Source organism: Poecilia mexicana, unplaced genomic scaffold (genome assembly GCF_051168715.1).
Source record: "Poecilia mexicana isolate PSO_F unplaced genomic scaffold, ASM5116871v1 scaffold_17, whole genome shotgun sequence".
In the NCBI taxonomy this organism is placed as follows: Eukaryota; Metazoa; Chordata; class Actinopteri; order Cyprinodontiformes; family Poeciliidae; genus Poecilia; species Poecilia mexicana.
In genome coordinates, this window is record NW_028263386.1 from 2,330,151 (window position 1) to 2,353,340 (window position 23,190).

Consider the following 23,190-nt stretch of genomic DNA (forward strand, 5'->3'; position numbering starts at 1 on the left):
GTTGCTTTAAAAGAATTTATTGAATTAATGGCTTGAACGACTTAAAGTACATTAAATATTAATATCTTTTAATTATTTTTCACCTCCATCATAGTTTTCCTTAAATCCCGTGCAGTAGGGTAATCCAAATTCACACAGCTCAGCTTTTGAATTATTGCAAAAATTAATAAATAGCAATCATTGGTCTGGTGGAAACACAGACTGGGATTTTTGAAACCATCACGCCTCAATCTGGGCCACAATAAACCAATTTATTTTCCATTTACTGCCATCTGGTGGTAAAATAATTGAGATGCAGCACTTCTGATTAATGTGGTCAGAAATAAATGCCAGATTTGTTTGGACAAATAAGTAAAAAAAACAATGTGATCCTGATTTTTTATTATTATTTTGCATTTATATAACCTTGCAGTTTAAAGCAGAAATTGTCACAGCTGAAACTAAAATCATAAGGTGAAAAAAATATCAAAAATAAAAATGGAACAACAAATGAAAGCGGATAATATTGTGAATAATAAAAGTCAGTACAATTATATTATCAAACTTGTTTTCTTTTATTGTTCCAACAGAATTCACATTCAGTCTAATTTCTCTGTTTTTCCTCATTCGGATCCCGTCTTTCCCTGCTGAGTCCCAGCAGCTCACTGCCAAAAATCCACAAAATCTCCTACAGCCCCTCTGTTGGATGTTTATTTAGATATCCATGCATATTATTCTGAGACCAGCTGCACGTTGCATCAAAAGAAAAGTGAAAAAGCTGCAGAAATGTTTGCTAAAGTAAGGAACACTAAGATCCTAACGCAGGAGATACAATGAACCTGATTATCTTTAAACCTTCATCATCAACGATCCAGTCATGAACAATGTTTTCATCTCAGCCTAAAAAATGTAACTATGCAGTGATTGTCACCATTAACTTGTTCACTTCTTTGTATTTGAAAGAACTAAGCCAGATTTCAGGTGACTGGTTAGGATTGCTTCTGTGGAGTCAGTATGAACAGTCAGTGTCTTATCTGCAATCTATCAAAAAAAAGAAAAAAAAACAACCCAATTTCACAACCCCATACTGGACGAAAGAAAGAACTTTGTAGGGTACAAGCCTGCTGGCAGCCAGGTAGAACAGCTTCACACCAAATGAGAGATGATCTGTTATGCTTTCATGAGCAGGTTAGGATAGATCTAACAAAATCATTCTTACATAAAGAGATTTTATTCTGCTCTGTTCTGCCTATTTTTTAAATATCCTTTCACAATGAGCTGTTTTGGTGCATCCTGTCACTTTAAATACAAAGAAGATACAGCTGGCCACGCCCCGAACTCAGTTAGACTCTCACCTGAAAATGGCTGAAATCAGATGTGCAATTATATAACCGTCCATCTTTGAAAAGCAGAAGTGGAGTCTCCTGCACAACCAACCAGAATGCATCAAAGTGGTTTCTGGATGGCAAGTCAACAACAAAACACTTCTCTTTTCCAGCAGCCATTGTACAGCACATGAAGTGGGAAAGCCAGCTGACCAAATGTGTTGGAACTCAGCTGGGGTTGCTAGGTAACAGTGCAGTGTCTGTTGATTGTGATTTAAAAATCGGATTATGTTTTTAAAATGACTTGTTTTCTGGGCACCAAAAAACTTTAAATTATTGCCAAAAAATGGTTGGGTGATTTTTTTACTAGGGCTGTTTTTAGAAACATTTGAGACTCAAATGGAAGAAGAAAAACATGGTGAATAAAACTCCAACTCTCATCACATCAACATTTCTGGTCGTTTTTGCTCCTGATAAATTCCCTCTTGGCAACGAGCAATCCACTCTATTCATGACAACAAGCACCCCAGTAACAAGGAATCCTTGCTAAAGGAAACTGGGATATGTTGAGTTCCCAGCTGAGAAGCAACGCACATACCTCCAAATTGCACCCAGGATCTGCTGCACTGATTGCTGAGAGACAGAGAAGCTCTGAGTTTAAATCCCAATTATTTTGGCCTGCCTGTCAAAGATAAACCTGCAGTGTTGTTGTTAGAAATAAGGAGCAGGAAAGCATGGCATTGGGTTTATAATGGAGTTATAATGCATCTAAACAATGTAAAGTCCTGAAAGGCCTCAGTATGACCACCTGAGAAAGATGACATGTTGATTTGAGGTTCATGATTTCACCTGACTGGCTGCTGTGGAGGTGCAGAAACTTATCTGATGAGAAATATCATAGAACGAGTATTTACTTATTAAAAGGTTGACGGTCTGAGTTACTGTGAGGTTTTTAATTCCTTTTAAACTGTAGAATCTAGTGTGGAACAATAATGATAGGCTTTGACATTCCTAACTTCCTTTTCTTTGCCCAGGCTGTTTTACTGAAGACAGATTTCAAATCACAGGTTCTGCTTCCTTTAAGAACTTCCACATCATGACCAGATCGACATATATACTAAAGTAAGTGAACCTCTGCTGCGCATGAGCTGAAATAGATGTTTCAAATGTAAAAGCTAGCTCTAAAAGAGAAAAATGGTAATGCTTTCTCCTCAAAAAGAAGCCAAAGGTGACAGAAACTCTGGTTGTCCTTTGTGACCATCTACCCTCCCCTGCCAAACTTTTCACCAATCAGTGGCGTCTGAGGAGTTTAGAGAAGAATCCAGATGAGGCTGGTTTGTCGGTCTTGGCCGGTTCCTCCTCTTTTGGTTTTGTCTTCTCCTCTACCAACCCAAGCTCCCCTTCCAGTTGCTCCAGCTCAGACTGGTCCAGCAGCTCAAAGTCCTCCACCTCGCTGTCAGACTCCTCGGCCAGGTCCAGCAGTCGGCTCGAATCCGGAGGCCTTGACCTCTCGGGGTCTTCGCTCAGAGACAAGCATCCGACGGCAGCCTCTATCCTCTCCTGGATGGCGGACGTAACGGCAGCGGCGATGACGTCACCGGCCATCTGGTTGACCAGTTCCAGCGCGCTGCCGCTCGGTTGGCCTTCGTGTGACGTAGGAGGCGATCGGTTTGATTTGATTGGTTGAGGCGGAGGTAAGGAAAGGTCAAGGCTGAGGTCATCGTCACCGTTGGTTGTTGTGCCGTTATCAAGGGAAGGGAAATCTGGGAGACCAGCGGTGAACAATTCCTCTTTATCAAGATCTGAAAGAAGCAGAGTTGGACCAAGAAGTGACTAAGAAGAAAAACCAACCAGGACTGTCATATCCTCGTCTCCATCGCCTTCAGACAAACTCTTTTTTACAAAATGACTCCTTACTGAAGCCAGCTGGAGGAGGGAAAAACTGAGCTGTGAACATACAGACTTTCACAAACAATACATAGTAACAAACAATACAGCACTTAAATGTACAATAAGTTTGCTCAGGAGAAAATATTTATCTCAAGTAGTAAAAGTCTCAATAAAAGAAATGCTGAATTGTTCTTAATCAAAAATATCAATTGGAAATTTGAGTTCATACCAACAGCGCTATTAAAGACCAACTCAATCTTAAGAGGTTTGCGCTTTGAGTCTCCTGCCTGTGGCTAAATTCCACCACTAGATGGCACTAAGTGAACATTCTTACAGAATAAACCTGTGAAATGTCAGTAAACTAAGAAAGACATAAACAGGTTCTGATATTCTCACCTTCTGAGTTCTCCGTCTGCGGTGTGTGTCCCTCTGACAGGTTGAAAGTGCCGTTATCCGTCCATGTCACGTCAGACACTTCAGTATCTGACACCGACATGTCTTTACACACCGTGGAGTCGAGCTGGCTCACCAGAAACACACAGAAATGTTACCTTTTGCACTAAAAGCTGTCAGTTGTATAAAATGTAGGGAAAAAACTCTGACTTTAAACATATTTTATCAAGTCCCTCCAACCCACCCGACTCCCGCTGAAGGTTTAACAAGCTAACAAGACTCATAAGGATCATAAGTGGTGAATTCCAGTTGTTCTGACTGGACCCTGTCAGTGAACAGAATCAGATCCAGAAGGAGAAAATCAACTACAAACCTTGGGAAACATTGAAGAAAGGTCGGATTCGACGTCTTCTCTCTCCGTCTGAGCCTGAACGAGTCTCTTCTCTGAAAGGAACGAAGCAACAAGGATCAGATTAAACTCAAATAAATGCAACTTTGTTTAAAAAGAAAAGATAATGAAAAACACCTCTATAGATTGAATATTTCCCTTTATTTGTGAGCTTATTTGGAAGAAGTTTTTACATAAGATAAATAAAGCTATACTGCATTTATCTAAAAATACATTATGGCTGCTACTGTTTAATATGTGGATTCAATATTCAGGCTCAGGTTTGCAGAGGGGAGTATGTTATCCCCCCACTACAGAATAAAATTATTTAAAAAATCTGTGAAAGTTCAAAGATGTCCAGAAGGCCTGCAGATTTTAACAGATTACAAATAAGTCTGGTTATTTTAAAGAAAAATAGTGTTTAATACTTACCATGGTTCTGCTTGATTTTATAAAAAAATTGTCCGATGCCGAAGTCCAGCTTCTGCAGAACTGGCTTCAGCCACAAACTTTTGTCTTGAGATGAAATCAAAGGCCACAGGAAAATACCCAGCACTACAGGAAGGAACCAACGATCGATGCAACACGTTTCAATACAGTAATTATAAAATAAGTAGAAAAGAGTGCGACAGGTCGCTTCACTCACATATGATATAGGAGATAACGATTCCTGGAACGTAGCGACCCAAAAGAGCGAAGAAGGTGCAGAGACTGCAGACCAGCAGGCAGAACTACAGCAGGAAAAACACAAACGAACATCTTCACTCAGATTTATTTCTGTTTGTTTTATGACAAACTCAAGCTCATGTTGCCAGGTTGTCAGGCTCACCTTGCCAGGGTTCTGCTGTTTGAACGCCGACGTCTCCTGGATGAAAAGTCTCAGGGAGTCACCGAGCTGAGGTCCGGTTCTGGACCGGCTGTCCTGCCCAGAATCAATGATCTCCCAACTAGAACCACACAAACCCAGGAACCAGAATCAGTCACTGAAGCTGAAAAATGTGTGTCCCTTCATCAGATGAGGATCCCCAACGCCTTGCTTCTCTGACAGCTGAGCTGTTAAAAAGGGTTTTTCACAAGCAGGGGTTGCTGTCAATGAAACAGGAATCTGTTTGTTATTGGACAGATTTTTACCAAATTACATCAAGCAGTTTAACTTTGTATATATTAGAGTAGTAACACAAAAAAATGAATGAGTGAATGTTTTTAAACAAGACTGTGCAGACATTCGAGAATAAAAACGTATACATCACCTTTAAGTTGGGTTGATGTTTAGACAATCCGACGTGGTATTCTAACCTCAATGGTCATGATTTAATTAGCTCTAAGTGGAAAATCATAAATAACAGAAAGAAAGGCTTGAAATTTGCTGTTTGTTTCTTTGCATAATTGATGTCGATGCATATATTTAGCTGAGGATTTAGTGCATGTAAAACAGCCTGTTAAAATCCAGTGTCACCACTAAATTTAGGCATGACCAATGAAACACCAGGAGGATGATTGCTAAAACAGGTGTCAGACGGAAACCGGGAGGAGACAGAGTTTTCCAGAGTAAGATGGGAATTCAGAGACAGCTGAAAAATAAAACTTTAATTTCTTTCCTGGGAGTTCCCTCGCATCACTTCCTGTTCTTATTTTACATAACAAGGACAAACCGTGACTGGTCTGGGAAAACCCAGGTAAGGGTGTAAAATGCAAGGCATGTTTCCTCTCTTAAATCCATGCACTGGAATGTTGATCCTTCATCTGTCCTTGTTTCAAAGCCAACCCAACACACTGAAGTGATAATACACTGGTCATGCTGTGATGTACAATGATCCAACCCCAGGTCAGCTAGAAATACATGAGAGGTTTTTTTAATGAATGTAAAAGTTTTATTACATCATTACATCAAGAGTTGTCACTTTTTGGCTAAAACTATGTTTAAAATGTGGGAACAGAGCGAACAGAAGATAACTGCGTAGTTTAACCCAGGCCAAGTGGAACTGTTTCCGGCTTAATGCCTGTGATTGTTCCTTTTAAATTTGTCGAGCTGTTGTTCTTATCGTGTTCATCACGTGAAACGACTAAGCACTAAATTTAAATCCAGCTGAGGATGGAAACTTCCTGTCCTGTGTGAGCAGCTGTCCTGGAAACAGCGAACAACTGCTGCAAAATCACCATGAAGATCAAGTTGCAGCAACAACTCAGTCATCTCCTCTTGGTATTTACGACTAACTGCTTACACTTTAGATGGTTGTTTATTGGTTTATGATGTTTGCATATATATTGTATAAGACTCAGTTAATTGGATTTGCTGTGGTTAATTAAGGAAGTTCAGGTTTTACATAAATGTGGTTCTTGAATCAAAACGCACAAATATTTACTAAACACAAACAGTTTCCTCCCCAACTGTGTACAACAAACGAGCGAATGACGAATATGGAAGAATTCAACACTTAAATGAACAACTAGGGTGTTACTTTTATACAAATAGATACAAATATGTAAATATATTAATTGTTTTGAGAGCCTCTTCCTGTTCTCCTGGGTGCCAACATGGTTGAATTTAGAGCCTTAGCATTAGCATCTGCTAAATACCTTGTTTACATAGTGATTAAGCATTAGCTCTAGCTAAATACAATGTTGATATAACGCTTTAGCATAGGTTCCTAGATATAATCTTAATATAGCACTTTAGTATTAGTATTTCCTAAATACAAGGTTGGTTTTGTGCTTTAGCATTAGCTCCTGATAAATAGTTTGTTGGTATAGTGATTAGCACTAGCTTCCACTAAATACCATGTTGACATAGCACTTTATAAGCAGAAATGTACATATATGTTTTCAGAGCCTCTTTATGTTAATCTTGTGATGGTTTGATTTGATGCTTTAGAATTAGCTTCCCATAAATACCATGTTGGTATAACTATTTAGCATTAGCGGAACTGTTTATAATTAGCTCCTTAGTGTTAGCGCTGCTAACCTTTCAGTTAGCGGTGCCCACTGCTGCATCCTTCTGTTCCTTATCTATATCACTGAAACCCTGAAGTCCAGGAGGGTGAGATGCTTCTGCCTCTCCAGCCTTCATTGGGAAGAGGGGGGGATGTGGGGTTAAACCCAGGGAAGTTGCCAGTCTATCAGTTGCTCAACATCTCAGGCTAATCTGAGCATTTATAGCTCTCCAATCTAATACACAGAATGACCACCTAACTCAAACGCCAAAGCATTTATTTGCTTTGGCTTAATGATTAGCTGGCTTTAGCCTCCTTCAGTGTATCCTTTGTCTGATCCTGATCCTCCAACACAACAACACAGCCACTGACCTCCTCCACAAACTTCATCACGAATAGTCAAGCTTTTTTGTTTGCCGTTTTAGTCATTTTATAGGTTTATTATTCTCAAGACACTTTACAAAACCAAATTCTATTTTATTCTTTTTAAATATGGTGCAATCCCCCATCCTGAGTCAGCAGAGGGCGACAGTGGACATCCATCCATCCATCCATCCATCCATCCATTTTCTGTACACCCTTGTCCTTAGTGAGGTCAGGAGGGTTGCTGGCATCTCCAGCTAACGTTCTGGGCGGGAGGCGGGGTACAACCTGGACAGGTCGCCAGTCTGTCCCACGACAATGGACAGCAACAACTTATTTTAACAGGAGGAACTTCAGCAAGAACCACAGCAGTGGTGCATTGAGGATTCAGGCAAACACAGACCCACTGGACCAGGTGAACTTTCAATGGGAAGCGAAAGCAAAGGAACAGAAACCAGCATGCTGTTCTAACCAGATATTTCTACAGTGTTTATTGGTTGATTCCCAGTGAATTCATCAACAAATTTGATTTAAGTTAGTGTGTCATGTTTCAAATGTATCTTCCATGTTAGCGCATCTGACAAAAAGGTTTTGTTTTTTAAGTACAAACTGTTTCCATTGTCTGGGCACACAGAACAGACCATAGAAGGACTTTTTCTTTCCCCAACATCTCTTCATAATGACTTAAGAAGCTGCTGGAAACACACACAGGTGGCCACAAAAAGCTGTAGTGTCTCATTTGCGCCCATCTGACCAAAACGTCAGCGTCTCAAGTAACTCCTATGACGAAATGTCCGCTGAAACCTGGCCCACTGCACGACTTCCAAGCACACGCGCCTGTTAGACTCTGATTTCCAGAGAGCGTGATGTAGCTGAACATGCGAGGATGAATCTGCAAAACACTTGGAGCTACATGCGCTTGGTGAAAAGCATCTGCTCCTTCTTTCTGCAATAAGGTGACAAGCTGGTTCTGAAAAAATTTATAAATCCAAATTTAAAGTGAAAGGATGGACCTTGTCAGGGTTTGATCCTTGGTAGTCAGACGTGGGCGACAAAGGGAGGAGCAGCTGCTGGACGGAAATCCTGTTTAACCCTATCAGGACCTCAGAAACAACAGAGAGGACGGCACTGCTGAGCCTCTAACAAGCCCGGTCATGACACTTTCTAAAATAGACCCAAGACAAACAATGTGACTAATGGCAGCAGAATTATCTTATGATGCGGCTTGGAGGCGGGGGTGTTAATATGTTTACCCGCCTGTTTGTGTGGCTATTTGCTACAACAACCCTGCCTCTGATGCAACTAATCCCTGTTTATGTTCTGCATACAGACACACATACAGTAACCGGGCGGAACGGGCTGATCCGATTCCCTGTAAACGTCAACAAGAAAAGCCAACCAGCGAGTGTCGACACTGGAGACCAAAAAGCTACGAGTAACTCAAGACTTCAGAGAGATGGGGAGACGCAGAGCTGGGATGCAATAACGCTGCTGTAGTTTTACCATGAAACCAGGTCATAAATATCCTAATTATAGGGAACCATCTTCCTGGAATTACATCGAGCATAAAAAGCCCAACAACGGTGGATAAAGATGTGTGATGGAAGCAGTTTAATCATCTCCCAAACTCTCAAATCCAAGAACTCACTAGACAAGAAAAAACAAAAAGCATCGATCAGACAATAGCTCTTTGTCTCTAGCAAAGCGTTGTACCTTAGTCCTGCCCCACGATCTTCAGGAGACATCTCCAGATGTTAGCACAAGTCTTCCAGAGGTGTTGAAGGAACTACGAGAACAAGGTTTTCTGGTAGGATGTAACACTGAGGTTGAATCACTGTTTTTCAGCAGCTAAATCACGGCAAAGCAGGCGACAGTCTGACAGCAGATTCTGTTTATCCTCAATGAAACCCAGCTTGGAGTATTTCAAGTGGGCTCGTCTAAAAATAACTGGGTCACGCTGCATTCCACCCGGCAGCCGTCAGGAGTACAGAGGAATGGGGCTGAGGGTGGAGGGGGGTCTTCATGAAACAGCTGCCACCACCAACAACACCCACCCACCTGCCCAATATCAACATCACCCCCGTCCCCACAAACACACACACACTCCCAGTGACAGAGATGGATGGACTGATGAGAGGACAACTCTGTCTCACATTTTGACTATGTTATCCGTAAGTTCAACTTCTCTATCCATCCGTAAGTCTGAATCCATTTATCCATGCAGAGTTATGGGGGGCAGGAGCCCGTATCCAGCAGCCATTGGATGAGACGCTGGGTAAATCCCGGCCAAGTCCCCAGTCCACACACACACTCCTAATGAGCCCAAACACTCAGTACCTCCAGGATGATGTGATGTTTTCTTGTGACTGTTGCAGCATAAAATTACCGATTTCGTGGCTTCTTTTTCAAATAGCTGCAGAGAAATTGGCAAATTTTCCTAAAGCTATATCTTTGCCATAATAAGTTTATAAAAAATTTTAAATTGCTGCTCATAACCTTCCCAAAAAAAAAAAAAAAAAAAAAGACAGGAATTTTAACATAATATTTAATAATGCAAATAACATTTTCAAATACCTTCTTGGAATATCACCAAAATCATGTCAAAAGAATTATTTCTTATTGGTCATTCAAGTTAACATAATCTGGTGTTAGTGTAATCAAATCCTAAGATCTTAAAATGATTTCAAGAGATGTACTGAAACAGGAAGTTAAATAAAAATGGGGTTTTGGGCTGAATTGGTTAAAATTCAGCCGAGTTGCAGTGATTGGTCAGAAAAGAAGGAAATACAGAAATTAAGAAGGTGATGTGAATTTGCATTAAATGCTTTAAGTATGAGATTGCAACTTCCTGGAGGAACTGAATAATCTGTTCAATGAGTGCAAACAGACCTGAGCTCCTTATGACAAAACAAAAGGCGGCCATTTTGCTCGGGGCATTTTGCTCATATCGCAATATGTAGAAAAATTACTAACGTAAAATCACTGAGTTTGAGAACTGCCATCTAGTGGCCAGAGTCTGAATTACATGTTGTGACACTTGGACAAGGACTGATTACAGGAACTATACTAAGCGTGAGGTTATAAACCTTTGAATATAAAGAGTTTACCAATTCACATAAATTAACTATAATAGAACAATGTTTTGTGGATCATTCAATTTTTAGACATTATTCACAGTTATATTTATAAATATTTAGAAAAAGGTCAGACTGTTCACAGCTAAAATGCATATAAACAGTTAAAAACAAAACATGCAAAACATGGCAGTATGACTCATGAAACCATGAGTATAACTACATTTCTCTGAGGTATATGCTAAAATATAATATCTGTAAAGAGAACACAGAGCTGATCTTAATGCTTAATACAGTTACAGGCAATAACGGAAAAAGGGGAGGAGCTGACAGTTTCTGGTTGCTAACCGCCAACTGTCAAGAGCAACAGGACGAAACTTTTACATCAATAAATGCCAGGAGAAAATAACTTTCAGACTGAACAAAAATGAATTTGAAGAATAAATAAACCAGTTTTGGCAAACTTTATCTGTAATATCAATAAAATGAAACATTTATGATGACTAAACCAGACATTTTCACCAACCCTAACCAAAAATTAATTCATACCCCACCTCTAAACCTGACCCCTGACCTTATACAAGGGGGTCCATGGCACTGCATTAGAACTGGACTTTGGCCCCCATAAGGGCCACTGGTCTATGCCAGAAATGGTCCTAAATAGGACACGCACGCACACAGTTCCAGTTTTATTTTTTCTTGCTGTGGAAAAACTGCATCATAATGACTCAATTCTTAAATCTACCCAATAAAAAGAAAAACCCAGAGGGTAACATGGTTTGTTTCTGTTTTGATATGATGCACTCTTCTTTCACTTTCACTTTCACCAGTCAGGTCTTGTAAAAAATAATCTGGATTTCCCCCGGTTCTGAAATACAGCCCATTTGTTGCCACAGAATATAAAAGGGACTTGTCTCTGCAGTTAGCAGAACGAATCCTTGAGGTTTTACTGAAACGTCTGCGCACTCTGAGAAGTAAGTACTTAATCTAGAAAATTCCTCAAAACTTCTGCATATGTTGGTGTATTTCCAGTTTTACTTTTGTTTCAGGCTTCTGCAACAATGAAGATGCTTTTAGCAGGAATTGTTCTAATTTTCATCGCTGGATCTGAAGCTCAGTGGTACAATTTTCCTGGTGAAGCTGCTCAAGGTAGAAAATATGACAGTCAGTCCTGGGGTTGTTACTGAAAGTCTTCAGGGTTATATTAAATGAATATCTGGTGCTTTTTTCTGTTAAGGAGCTGGCGATATGTGGAGTGCCTATCAGGACATGAAAGAATCCAACTGGAAGAACGGTGATAAATACTTTCATGCCAGAGGAAACTATGAAGCTGCGCAGAGAGGACCAGGAGGCGTGTGGGTTGCAGAGGTCATCAGGTGAGAAAGAGTCTTCAAAGACTTTCACCAGCAAAGATCTAAGAAGATCAGACTGAGAGAGAGATCAGATGATTACTTTAAGATCATTGTTTTGCTGTTGTGAGGTGATGTGATGCATTCATGTGCAGAACTGTTCAAATGTATTAAACTGCAGATTTATGAGCCGAAAAAAAGTTTAGAACAAGAATTTGTTGAATGATTCTGCAGCTCAGTCTTATGGTAATGCAAACCCTGGACAACATGGACCAATATAAAATAACTAAAATGTTAATTGCTGGTGTGATTTCCTTTTATAACACTTATATAAATCTCATCCACCTTGTGCAAAATCTTAGCCCAAGAAAACCTCTGATAAATGCAGCTTTCAGAGAAAAAAACCCTAAATATTCAAACAGAAGGTCTCGATGCTCAATTCAGATTTTTTGATTAAATCCGATATTTTTTGCTTCTGTGCGAATGGTTTACGACCTCTAAAAGAAAACATAGACGTCACACAGCAGCGCTCTGTTTACAGCCAGCAGGAATAATGGATGAAACCGTCTACAGATCAGTTTGTTTCCTTTTTGCAAGTTTGTTTCTGAATAGTGATATTGTGGATTTTCCTTTTCAGTGATCTCAGAGAGATGGTGCAGGGAATGTCGGGTCAGGGTCCTGAAGACGAAGCTGCTGATCAGGCAGCAAATCACTGGGGACGAAGCGGAGGAGATCCAAACCGCTACAGGCCAAAGGGACTTCCAGAGAAATACTGAGAAATTTAAAAAACTCCTGTTAAAACATTACAGTGTTGAAGCCTAAATGATCTCAGTTGCAATGTGTGGCAAATTAAAAAAGGTAAAAAAAGGTATTACTCTCTTTTTCTTTCTTCCTTTTTCAGCTTAAAAGGATCCAGGACTAATTGAACATGTTGGAACATGTTGCAATTTTCCTATTGCCTAAAAAATTGCTGTTTGTGATATGCCAAAACTCATAATAACTTCAAAAATTTACATCTTTTGTTACATTTTTCATCCATGGAGGTCACCATTTTTTCACCGATGGGTTGATGACGCGTTTTGGTCCATTCTGTACTAGAGTCTACAGAGTAAACACATTAAGGCTAATTTTACCCCAGTAGAAGTTGTCATTTGATTGGCGTAATTTTAGATAATACCACACTGTGTCACTATCGGCTGTGATAAAAAAAATGAGGCTAATCTGGATAATTTCCCACATAAAGAAAGCAGAGCGCAGTGAGAGCCGCAGCGGAACACAATGAAGGACCTAATCTGGACCCTGGACTTTTCTCCACAACACTTTGAGTCATTCATACCAGTAAAACCAACGACGGCTCTAATAGGTGGTCGTTATCTTAACGAGCTATAAATAAATGCCGTGCTGCCGCTGAGACAGGCAGAGCTGGACGTTCTTTGAGATGCTAACAGGGGCTATTCGGCGGCCTGCAGTGCTCACACCACCGACCTGACCGGACCGTGGAGGTTCGGTGTTGGTAGCAAAGTCCGGTATCTGTCACCACAGCAGACTCTACACAGCACAGCTGATGCCGAACCGGACACAGCGCTACAGCCGCTGGGAGAAACGTCAAAGACAAGCAGCGCTAACAGAGCTGTTCCTACCGGAAATGCTAATGGAGCTAATCACCGTGCTAAATGTTAAGTCACCAGCAACACCGAACGAAATTCGGACCCTAAACCGCTGTAGCCAAACTGGACCCAGAGCTACAGAAGTACTTACAGGTTCAAATTAAAAAGGCTTAATAAAGTAAGTCATTAATGTTTTGGCTGGAGGAGCCAGGCAGTTGGACCATTACGCATTATTTACCCAGAATGTATTGCAGCGTGAACAACATGGCGACATTCTTGTCAAAATAGTTTATTAAAATTCATAAAACCTAAATAACCTACAATATTATTACTGTATTGTTTTTACATACAAGATAAATATTTCCCAAATAAGGTCTATTTTTAATAACTAATCGTGGTTCCCCTTAAAATGAAATCCTAATGTATTCAGGACAGTTGGATATTTTACTTTTGGTTTATATAAATTATCACTTCACAACGAAAAAAGATTTTTGATTTACTCTCTACCGCCCTCTGCCTGCCACACAGAGTTATTTCACTTCTGCTGTCATGTTAGATCTTTGTTTTTGTGTTGTTTTCTGCTCAGAACTGATTTGTTTTCTGTTTTCCTTGGGAGTTTTCTTAATCTTCTGTTGTGTTCATTCGCCTGCTGCTGGTGAACTTTTAGTCATTTTCTTTGAGAAGTTTCCTTCAGTTTTCTGTTCCTCTGTCAACTAACCCATATCTATATCATCAAGTAATTACTCTCCTTTACACAGTGCTGTGAAATGTGTCTTCTTACAAATTTTCTCTGTTTTGCTTTACCTAATCCTTAAATAAATGCATTCAAAACAGCAACATCTTTCTGGTGTATTTAAAAAAAATATATAAATATAAAAAAAATATAAACCTATAAACAAGCTCATGAAAAAATATACACTTACAGTTAAACCTTTATTGTGTTTGTTTAGGATGTATATTTTTATTTATCTAAAAAGTGAAGAAAACATGTTAATCTCCTCACACAAATCCCTCCTACTGAAGTGCAATTATTTTTTAATATTTATTCTGGCATTAAGTTTTTTTTTTAAACAAACCTCTCTCTTTTAATTAATACTTTTAACTTCAAACCACTTTTTCATAAAACTTGGGAGGAGTTTGTTATAAGTTTTGCATATTGTCCATCAGGTTCTGATCTCTAAATCATAAACTTAAAGTATGAAATGTCATAAATATTTTATGGACTGGATGACGATAATGTGATTCTTACAGCTTTCCTCTGAAGCAAGAAGTCGAGTTTGTGTTGGTTTTTCAGCAGTTTCTGCAGATCACGAAATTTAATGTATGGGAATATTATGCAACGGTATAACATTTCTTTTAGAAGATATTCTATTTAATATTGATATCATTGACATGAAATTTTAGCTTTTAATCTGCCGATATGTGCCTGAACATGAGCTGAGGAGGAAATAAAGATCTAAAGAAATCCCACACAAAGAAAACTGAACACAAAGGAATGAGCTGAAAAACAAAAACCATGGGCAGTTCTAGACAGGGGCCATCAGGGGCCACGGCCCCTACAGGACAGGTCCGGGCCCCTTCTGTGTGCCCACTGCACTGAAGAACAACTAAATCAATTTCTTATGATTTGCACAGAACTTGGACTAAATTTGTGTCTTACCTTCACAGTTTTACTTTAACGGTGAATTATGTCAAAGTGTTACTGCATTATGATCGAATCACAATTTTTATCTGCTAGATCAGAAATCTGTGGTTCTTTTTGTATCTTAAGCATTAAAATATTCACCTGTTTGTTTAGTAAGTGTTGCATGTAGAAGGCTGTGGAGCATTATTAGCATTAAGGCATCAGAGCCAAATAAGGTAAATTTGGCCACTATGTTAGAGATTTCCCCAGCAGGTTTTTGCTTTTCCACATACACATAAAAAGGCACGTAGACAGAGAGATGGCTCTGATCCTGCAGCTGTCAGTTTGCATTTCGGGTCAGCAGCTAATCTCCTGAACTTGCTGCAAGCCTGCAGTAGAGTTACCCACAATGCAACAGGGAGCGACAGCAGCAGGTGGCGGTGGCACAATCCCATCCTGCTAGCCAAATGTCACAGTGACATAGAGACGGCGCTACAATGGGTGGCGCTCGTTCAAATGGTCAACAGAGCCGTCTCCATGACAACCTGATCAACTTCAGTCTTTGTAAAGCAGCAGCCATGTTGTTTTTATCTCTTAACACGCAAACCCTGGATCATCCTTGACCCGAACTCGCCCATCGGTCTGTTGCATAATGCTGATGTGTTGCATCCAGCGTGGCGCCCACTAATCCCTGACACCTCTGCTGAATCCCAGGCAGCAGCCAGCTGTGGCCGGGAGGAACGGACCAACCAAATACTGGACGATGTTCCAACGGAGAGCAGCCTGCGATCCTCAGCAAGGGTCATAACTCAGGCAAAGGTGAGAGGAGTAAGGCTGATCAATAAACCAATAACAATACAAACCCCAGTAGACATATGATCAGCATCAATAGATAAAACTTCTGATGGAATGTTAAATAATTCCACAATGCAGAACCGCACGGCATTCTGGGAGATGTAGGCAGAGGAAAAGCTTTACCCCCTCAACCTGTCATGGCTAGCAAAGCAAAGTTGGTGGCTTCATCTAACTCATTCACTATGTGGTTACCTAGCAACTCACTCACTACATGGTTACCTAGCAACAACCTGTTCAGTGACTTCCAGCAGCAAAGACGATATTGTGATAATCTTGCTTGAAGGACGGAGGAAGTGATCACAGGAACCATCCTGCACTGTAAAAACACTCAATTTTACTAAGTATTTCTGGTCCAGTTTCTAGTAATACATTAGAAATGAGACAAAACTAACTTACATGTAACTTTTCATCAAAATATAGGAGCTTATTTTAAGTAAATAATTCCTTAATATTGATGGAAAAGATGGCAGATAATTTCACTTATAACATGGGGAAAATATCTGTTAATAAGTGAATTTATCTGCCAATGGAACAAGTACATTTTCATCAATATTAAGGAATTAACTCAAAACTCACTTCTATTTCTTACTGAGAAGTTACTTGTAAGATAGTTTTGTTACATTTCAAGTGTATTAAGACATTTGCAATAGAAACTAGACCAAAAATATTTAGAGTTTTTGCAGTGTAAGCATAATATTGTAACTTTCATTAAAAGTGTTTAACTGTATGGAAGCAGCAAAAACACATTTCTCTAAATATGTACTTACTGATCAATACTAGTGAATGTATTGATCTGTTAGCAGTGAGTTCATTCAGAGGTTGAGTCTCTGTTTTGGTTGTTTCTATGCTGATCACATGATTCAGCCTCAGATAGGAGGATTAGATTAGATGGTCATATGTGATCAATCAGCTCTGGAGCTGCAGTCCAGATTCAGGTTCATGAATCTGTATTATCTCTATTATTAGATGAACAGGATGTGAAAAATGCAATGAAATCAGAAAGGAAAGAATTACTGTGAGGTGTTGTTAAAAGAAAAAGAATAAATTCAGATCCTTTCAGGTTCCTGCAGCTTGTGTGAAGGAACATGAATAAAAACGTTAAAGTCGAACAGCTTTAACATTAATATTTATCTTCAGATAAATATTAATGTTTAAAAGTGCTACTGTGGATTTGTTGGTGTGTTTATCAGAATGTTTACATCGTAAGATGTCATAATTCCAGAGATGTATATAAAAAAACTCATCAGACTGTTTGGGACATCTGCTCACATAAATCAAAGTTTGCTTTTCTCATAAACAGGAAATCAGGTTATTTTCTCCAAGTTTGATGTAAAAACAGAAATAAAACACAACAGTATATTAAATCCTCTTTAGATTTTTACCTCAAAATGTTCTGGAGCAACAAGTGAGCTGTTAATCAAAATAATCATCAGCTGAGTAAAACAAAACAAAATATAAAAATGTGATAAATTCAACACCTTAACAGTCATTTTCATTCACAGTTCATTTCTCTGTGCACTCAGATTTTTCCTGTTTTGATTTATGTCTCATTTGACAATCATGTCTTTAGCTGCACAAACTCTAAAGTCGCTGAATGTTAACGTAGAACCTGAGACCCACGGATTTACATTTATGCATAAAAAGTCTGCAGGAAATAATAAAAAATTTTATCAATGAAATCGAATCCAAATCAATAAAATCTGCTGGCAGGATCATTGAGCTAATTAAACATTTATTTAGACTGAATCACATGCAGGACCTCTAGTTATGCAGATAATCTGGTTATGTTTTGATCATATTAACTCTTATTTATTGATCTATTAGATTTCAGGAAGATCTAATTAGAGCATGAACTGATGCCAGATCTAAAGCGTCTCTAAATTTCTCAAACTAAATCTGCAGCAGCTTGTGAATCTGCTCTGACCTTCAGTACAAACACCATTTGTCACAAGATAATAGATGGTTTTGATTTTTAAGGTGGCAGGTACAGAACAAAGCTGAAGGCTCTGGGGGACTGAAACACGTTGAAACCAGCTTTTCAACGTTTATCCATTCATTCTGTACCTGCTTGTCTCCAGCAGCCATTGGAAGAGGTCAAAGGTCACTGACCCATCACAGGGGAACAGAGACACACAACCAAACTCCACACAGAAAGACAAAGACCAGGATTTGGACTCAAAACCTTTTTGCTTCAGGGCAACAGAGCAACGCTGCAAAACACAGAATCTTACCATTATATTTAGTACAAATATCTAACTAGAAATAAAATAAAACTAACAAGTAACTTTTTAGCCATATCTAGCTGTTTGTTTTAATCAAACAATCCAAATAATAAAAGTGCAGTAAACTCAGCAGGCCAGAACAAGCCAACAGGGACGGTCGACTGAAGGGTTGTAAAAAAACTATGTTCTCTGATGAATCCTGGGAAGAAAATGTGAAAACTTCCTTCAGTACAATCATAAAATTCATGTATAAACTTGATTTTTATTCAGGGAGTGGGCTTCCTCCTGATTCTATCCAAAAACACATTACATCTTTCTCTCCCGCCTTTCATAGCTTTTAATTGCCAATATGGTCGTTTCAATGCAGGGCTGCTGTTTGCATGATAAGCATTAGCTTTGTGGCTACCGATTAGTGCGTAGTATGTATGATGGAGGTAAAACCTCCTCCAGGTTATAATATTCACACATGTAAACAACAAAAAGAGCTTTCAGAAAACAGCAGAAGTCTCAGTTTCTTTCTGCACTCGGTGTCCTGATCCAGCTGGAGAAAACTAACTCAATTCTCTGCAGCTGAGCGTTTCTGTCCGTCCAGCAGAGTTAGACGTCTTCCACCTACCGGATCATGTAACTCCAATTTGGAGTCACATTTATCCAGTTAGACCTTCCTTCATGTGATGTCAACATGATCAGCTTTATGTTTCAATCAAGGTGTTTGGCTTTTACATCAGGCAGCCTGAGAGCAAACAGGATCCGTTTCACTGGGAACAATCAGGTGTTTACCTTCAGTATGTTTGTTTGTTAAATTTGAGGATTTTAGTGACACATTTTGGGTTTCCTCTGATCCAGTCAAAATGTACAAACTGCCTCCAGTCTGACTGGATATTTGACTCTTTCAGGTGAAACAAACACATTTCCTGCTTTGTGTCCAGAGGTTGAATCCTGTCTTACCTGCTGGTCATGCTGCGCCACACAGGAGCTCCTGTGGAGGAAAAAACAGCTCTGAACATAAATGGTACTTTACAATATAACTACTTAAATATATCAAAGTTTTTTATTAGTGACACTTAAAGGAAAAGATGAAGAGCAACAAGATGAAAAATCAACCTAGAACACATTAATCCAGGTAATCTGAGTGTGATAACAAGCTACAGACTTTTAGCTCCTTACATCTGAACTAAATGCAGAAGTAGAGTCATTTTTTCCTTCTTTAAAGAGGAGTGCATTAGCGATGAGACGCCACAGGTTTCAGGTTTCAGTGCCTCACTGTTACTCATCAGGATAAAAATGACGAAGCGTTGAATGACATCATCTGCCAGTGGAGGAACCTGTGTTTGGACCTGCCTGTAGTTTGAAACATCTGACCAGAGAAAATGAACATAAAGCTGTCCAGGATGATTAATTTAAACTTTTATAACCTTTAAAATAAAACACTGAGACACAATCTTGTCCAAAAACGACCCAATTACTGGACCAAGTAATATAAATGTTTAATGACTGCAGGAAGACAATGAAAAATTTACTAATTTTTAGAACAAATCTGCACAGAATATGAATAATGTCAGCATGAAAGCTTGATTTGAGACATTAAAAATGATAAATATTTTAGTATACTGACATTCTGTATTAAGCTCAAAACTAAGCATCTTAACTCTGAGGAAGAGTTTATTTAATCAATCCATCAATAAATCAAGTCAATAAATCCATCCATCAATCCATTTATCTTTGAAACTAATGATTATTTTAGTAATCGACTATTCTAGTGATTAATCAGATTTAAAAACTTCCATTCTGCAAATCTTTCAATTAACCAATTATTTTTAAACAATATTATAAATACTTAAAATGTGCAAACACACTCATAATTCAATTCATTTTTAAATAAGAAAATGAAAATTTAATTGCCTAAAATGCAACTACAGCAAAAGATGCTCAATAGGAGATTTATCTTCCTGACTTTGAACGAGGCGAAGCTGAACTGCCACTTCCAGATTTCTGGGTAGAACAGATTTACAGACCAAGAGACTTTGTGATCTTAAATTAAAAACATTTATAATTTGTGTGCAGTTTGGGCTTAATTTTGGCTCTTGGTATGTTTTTTCTAAAAAAATATAAAGATCCTTTCTAATGTCTCAAAAGACAGAACAATAATTTCTCCAGTGAAAAATTAATTGATTACTAAATTAATTGATGATTATTTCATTAATCGATTCATCTCGATTAATCGTTCCAGCCCTGCTTTACTTGATAAAATATCTTAACATGTCGCTGAAACAATGTGTATGCAGAGTGTTAACGACTGGCACTTAAAATGTGATGTCCAAAAATTACATCAATTCATGCATGGTGGGGCGGTTGCCTAGCAACAAGAAGGTTTTGGGTTAAAATGGCGTCCTGGGTTTTTCTGCGTGGAGTTTCATGTTCTCCCTGTGGGTTCTCTCTGGGTACTCCAGCTTCCTCCCACAGTTACAAACATGACTGCTAGGCTCATCGGTCTCTGTAAGGGTGTAAGTGTGTAGACAACAGATGGAAGAAAGAAACCTTTGGTTCTGGTCCAAACAGCATCTCTTGCGGTTACCGTGACGACCAGCAGAATCAACAGGATGGAAATAAGGCTGTAGATCCGAAAAGAGCTGAAGGCAACAAACCTACAAACACAAATCCGAGTTTTAGCTCAAAAGAGACAATTTGGTTTAATAAAGTGTCACAATAAACTCATTTAAAGGGTTTTTATTGTTCAAAAACGAGCAAAAAGAAGAAATAATGCTAAATAAACCATCATGCTAATATTCTAATATTTATACCTGTAAAATTATTTTCCAGTCAAATAACAGTTATTTTTGTTACACCATTTAAAGTGGTATAGTACTTTATAGTTTCTATGTCTGATCAATTAACATTAAACTAAATTAGATTTTTTCTACTTGTGTAAAATTTATGTTCTTTTTAAACAAATATAAAGACATTTGGAAACAACAAAAGATCAAATTAAAATTTTCTATTAAATGCAACTTTACAGATTGTGCAAAAGAAAACATGTCAGTTAGATTAGGACTGAAATTATTAATCGGATGAATTGATTATTTAACTAATTGATTATTTAACTAATCGTCAGCTAATTTAGCAATCAATCAATCAATCAATCAATCAATCATTAACTGGAGTATACAGACTTTAAAACATGTTATTTGCTGAAAGAATAAAACACTCAGAGCAGTAATTAATTTAAAACTGTTAGAAAGAAAAAATAGATTTTGCATTTAAGATTAAAATTCTTTGTAAATAAGTTACCCAGAAAGTAGCATAGTTTTAGTTTCACCTGCAGGTTCAAATTCTGAAAATAAATAAATAAAATAAAATAAAAATCTCCGGTTAAGTACCTGTTGCATCCAATTACTAATCGATAAAACAAAAAATAAATCACCAGACTTACACAGTATTGATTAGCTGCAGATGCATCCTTTGCTAGAAATAACTAAGTGTTCACTAAGGAGCAGTTACTGAATTTTGAATTTTAGGAAGTAAAATGTTTATTTTCTAATTGCAAAAAGAGATTGAATGATTAGTTTTTATTTATATATTTTATGTATTTGTAACATTGTATAAAAATAAGATTAAGTAAATTGAATGAAAAATGTGCAGAAAATGTCAGTTTATTTTATCATATTAAAGTATTCATTTTCAGAATAATCAATTATTAAAGTAATAATAATATAAAATGTTGATCTCCTCGCCCTGAGTAAGAGCTGAACTGAATAATTAAACTATTATCCATTAGTGGATAATAGTGACATTTCTCAATAGCAAAACACTTTTTTAAAGTTTTATTAAGTATTTATTACAACCACACATCATAATTATACATTATACATGCAACTTTAAAATTAAAATAAACCAATTTATTGAAATTTCAACGTTGAACTCCTTAAAAATATTTATAGGACAGTATACTTTATTTAAATTAGACTTGGGAATATTTACTCTTAATAAAAACTGTTCAAACCAACTTTATTAATAAATCTAAAGATCAGGTTGAACTGCTTCATATTTTATATTTGATCTAAAATCGTGGTGTTGTTTTAACAGGTCTGCTTGTCGGATATCCCTGCGTCATGATGCCTACCAGATCACCGCGTTGGCTGCAGCAAACAGGGCTGACGTCCTGACCGGATGCTGCCTCCAGCTGACCAGCCCGCTGACACGCCACCCTACCCGGCCGGGGGCCCTCTCCTGCCCGCGGTGCTCCGGGTTCAGGGCCCCCGGGGGACCCACCGGCCCGGGAGCCGTTTCCTGTCCGCCAGCGGCGCTCTCTTCCCGGCTGCCCAGCATTGCTTAACGGCTCTCTGCCGCTGCGTTCCACCTATGGTAGCATGGAGTCAATTTCCTGTATTAACTATGGCCATTTCCAGATTGGGGTTTCAAAATAAAATTCTGTGTTTGCGTTCTTTTTTTTTAAATAATTAAAAAAATACTTTATTAATCCCAAATGGAAATTAAATAAAGTGGGAAATAATAAGAGTTGAAACTTTATGTAATCTAAATAATACTAATCTAAAATGCAAAATGTCTTATTTCTATTATTAATGTGAATCCTTAAAGAGTATTATTGTTACTTTTATTATTGGAGTTTTATTATGACAAGAATCTGAGTTGGTCACATAAAAAAATGGCCAACAGAAATAAAATGTCATTCTAAAACAAAAATACATATTTAATAATAATAATAATAATAATAATTATAATAAATATGTTAGAACCTGTTACTTTTCTGTCATTTCTGTCATCACATTATTGATCAATTAGGGACAAAATTCTGTCTGATATAGTCTCTCACAAAAGATATTACACTAATTTACCAAATTGCAGAATAATAGCAGCACCAGGAACATCCAGAATTTTATTCATCTCTTCAATGTATTATTTTATTTTTAAACTAGTTATTTTATTGTGAAAGGAACTTTGCTACGCTTCCCATCTGATTAAGTTTAATTCCCGCCAGCTTGCAGTTTCTCATTCAGCTGATTCTCTGGCTGCGTGTCACATCAATGACGTCAGGTTTTGTTGTTTGTTGTCTTATTTATTGGAGTGAAACGTCATTCATTTATGTGTCACCATACACACGTACTGCCATCCACAGTAAAGTGGCAAACTGAAATAAAGCAACTACATATTAAATGTAAGTAATATTTTTATT

General features: G+C 38.1%; 2 protein-coding genes across 2 annotated transcripts; one reads left to right on the top strand and one right to left on the bottom strand.

Annotated features, from left to right (window-relative positions):
• Positions 1 to 530: 530 nt before the first annotated feature.
• retreg1 (reticulophagy regulator 1) lies at positions 531 to 22,341 on the bottom strand. The gene is made up of 9 exons (XM_014990269.2): positions 22,120 to 22,341; positions 20,538 to 20,644; positions 18,948 to 18,978; positions 4,805 to 4,922; positions 4,622 to 4,706; positions 4,408 to 4,530; positions 3,961 to 4,031; positions 3,591 to 3,714; positions 531 to 3,106 (listed from the first exon to the last, which is right to left on the bottom strand). The coding sequence occupies exons 1-9, from the start codon at positions 22,323 to 22,325 to the stop codon at positions 2,595 to 2,597; spliced, it is 1,377 nt and encodes a 458-aa protein (XP_014845755.1). The 5' UTR covers positions 22,326 to 22,341; the 3' UTR covers positions 531 to 2,594.
• LOC106919727 (serum amyloid A-5 protein-like) lies at positions 11,159 to 12,562 on the top strand. Its single transcript, XM_014990272.2, has 4 exons — positions 11,159 to 11,316; positions 11,392 to 11,491; positions 11,580 to 11,718; positions 12,329 to 12,562. The coding sequence occupies exons 2-4, from the start codon at positions 11,404 to 11,406 to the stop codon at positions 12,465 to 12,467; spliced, it is 366 nt and encodes a 121-aa protein (XP_014845758.1). The 5' UTR covers positions 11,159 to 11,316; positions 11,392 to 11,403; the 3' UTR covers positions 12,468 to 12,562.
• Positions 22,342 to 23,190: the final 849 nt, after the last annotated feature.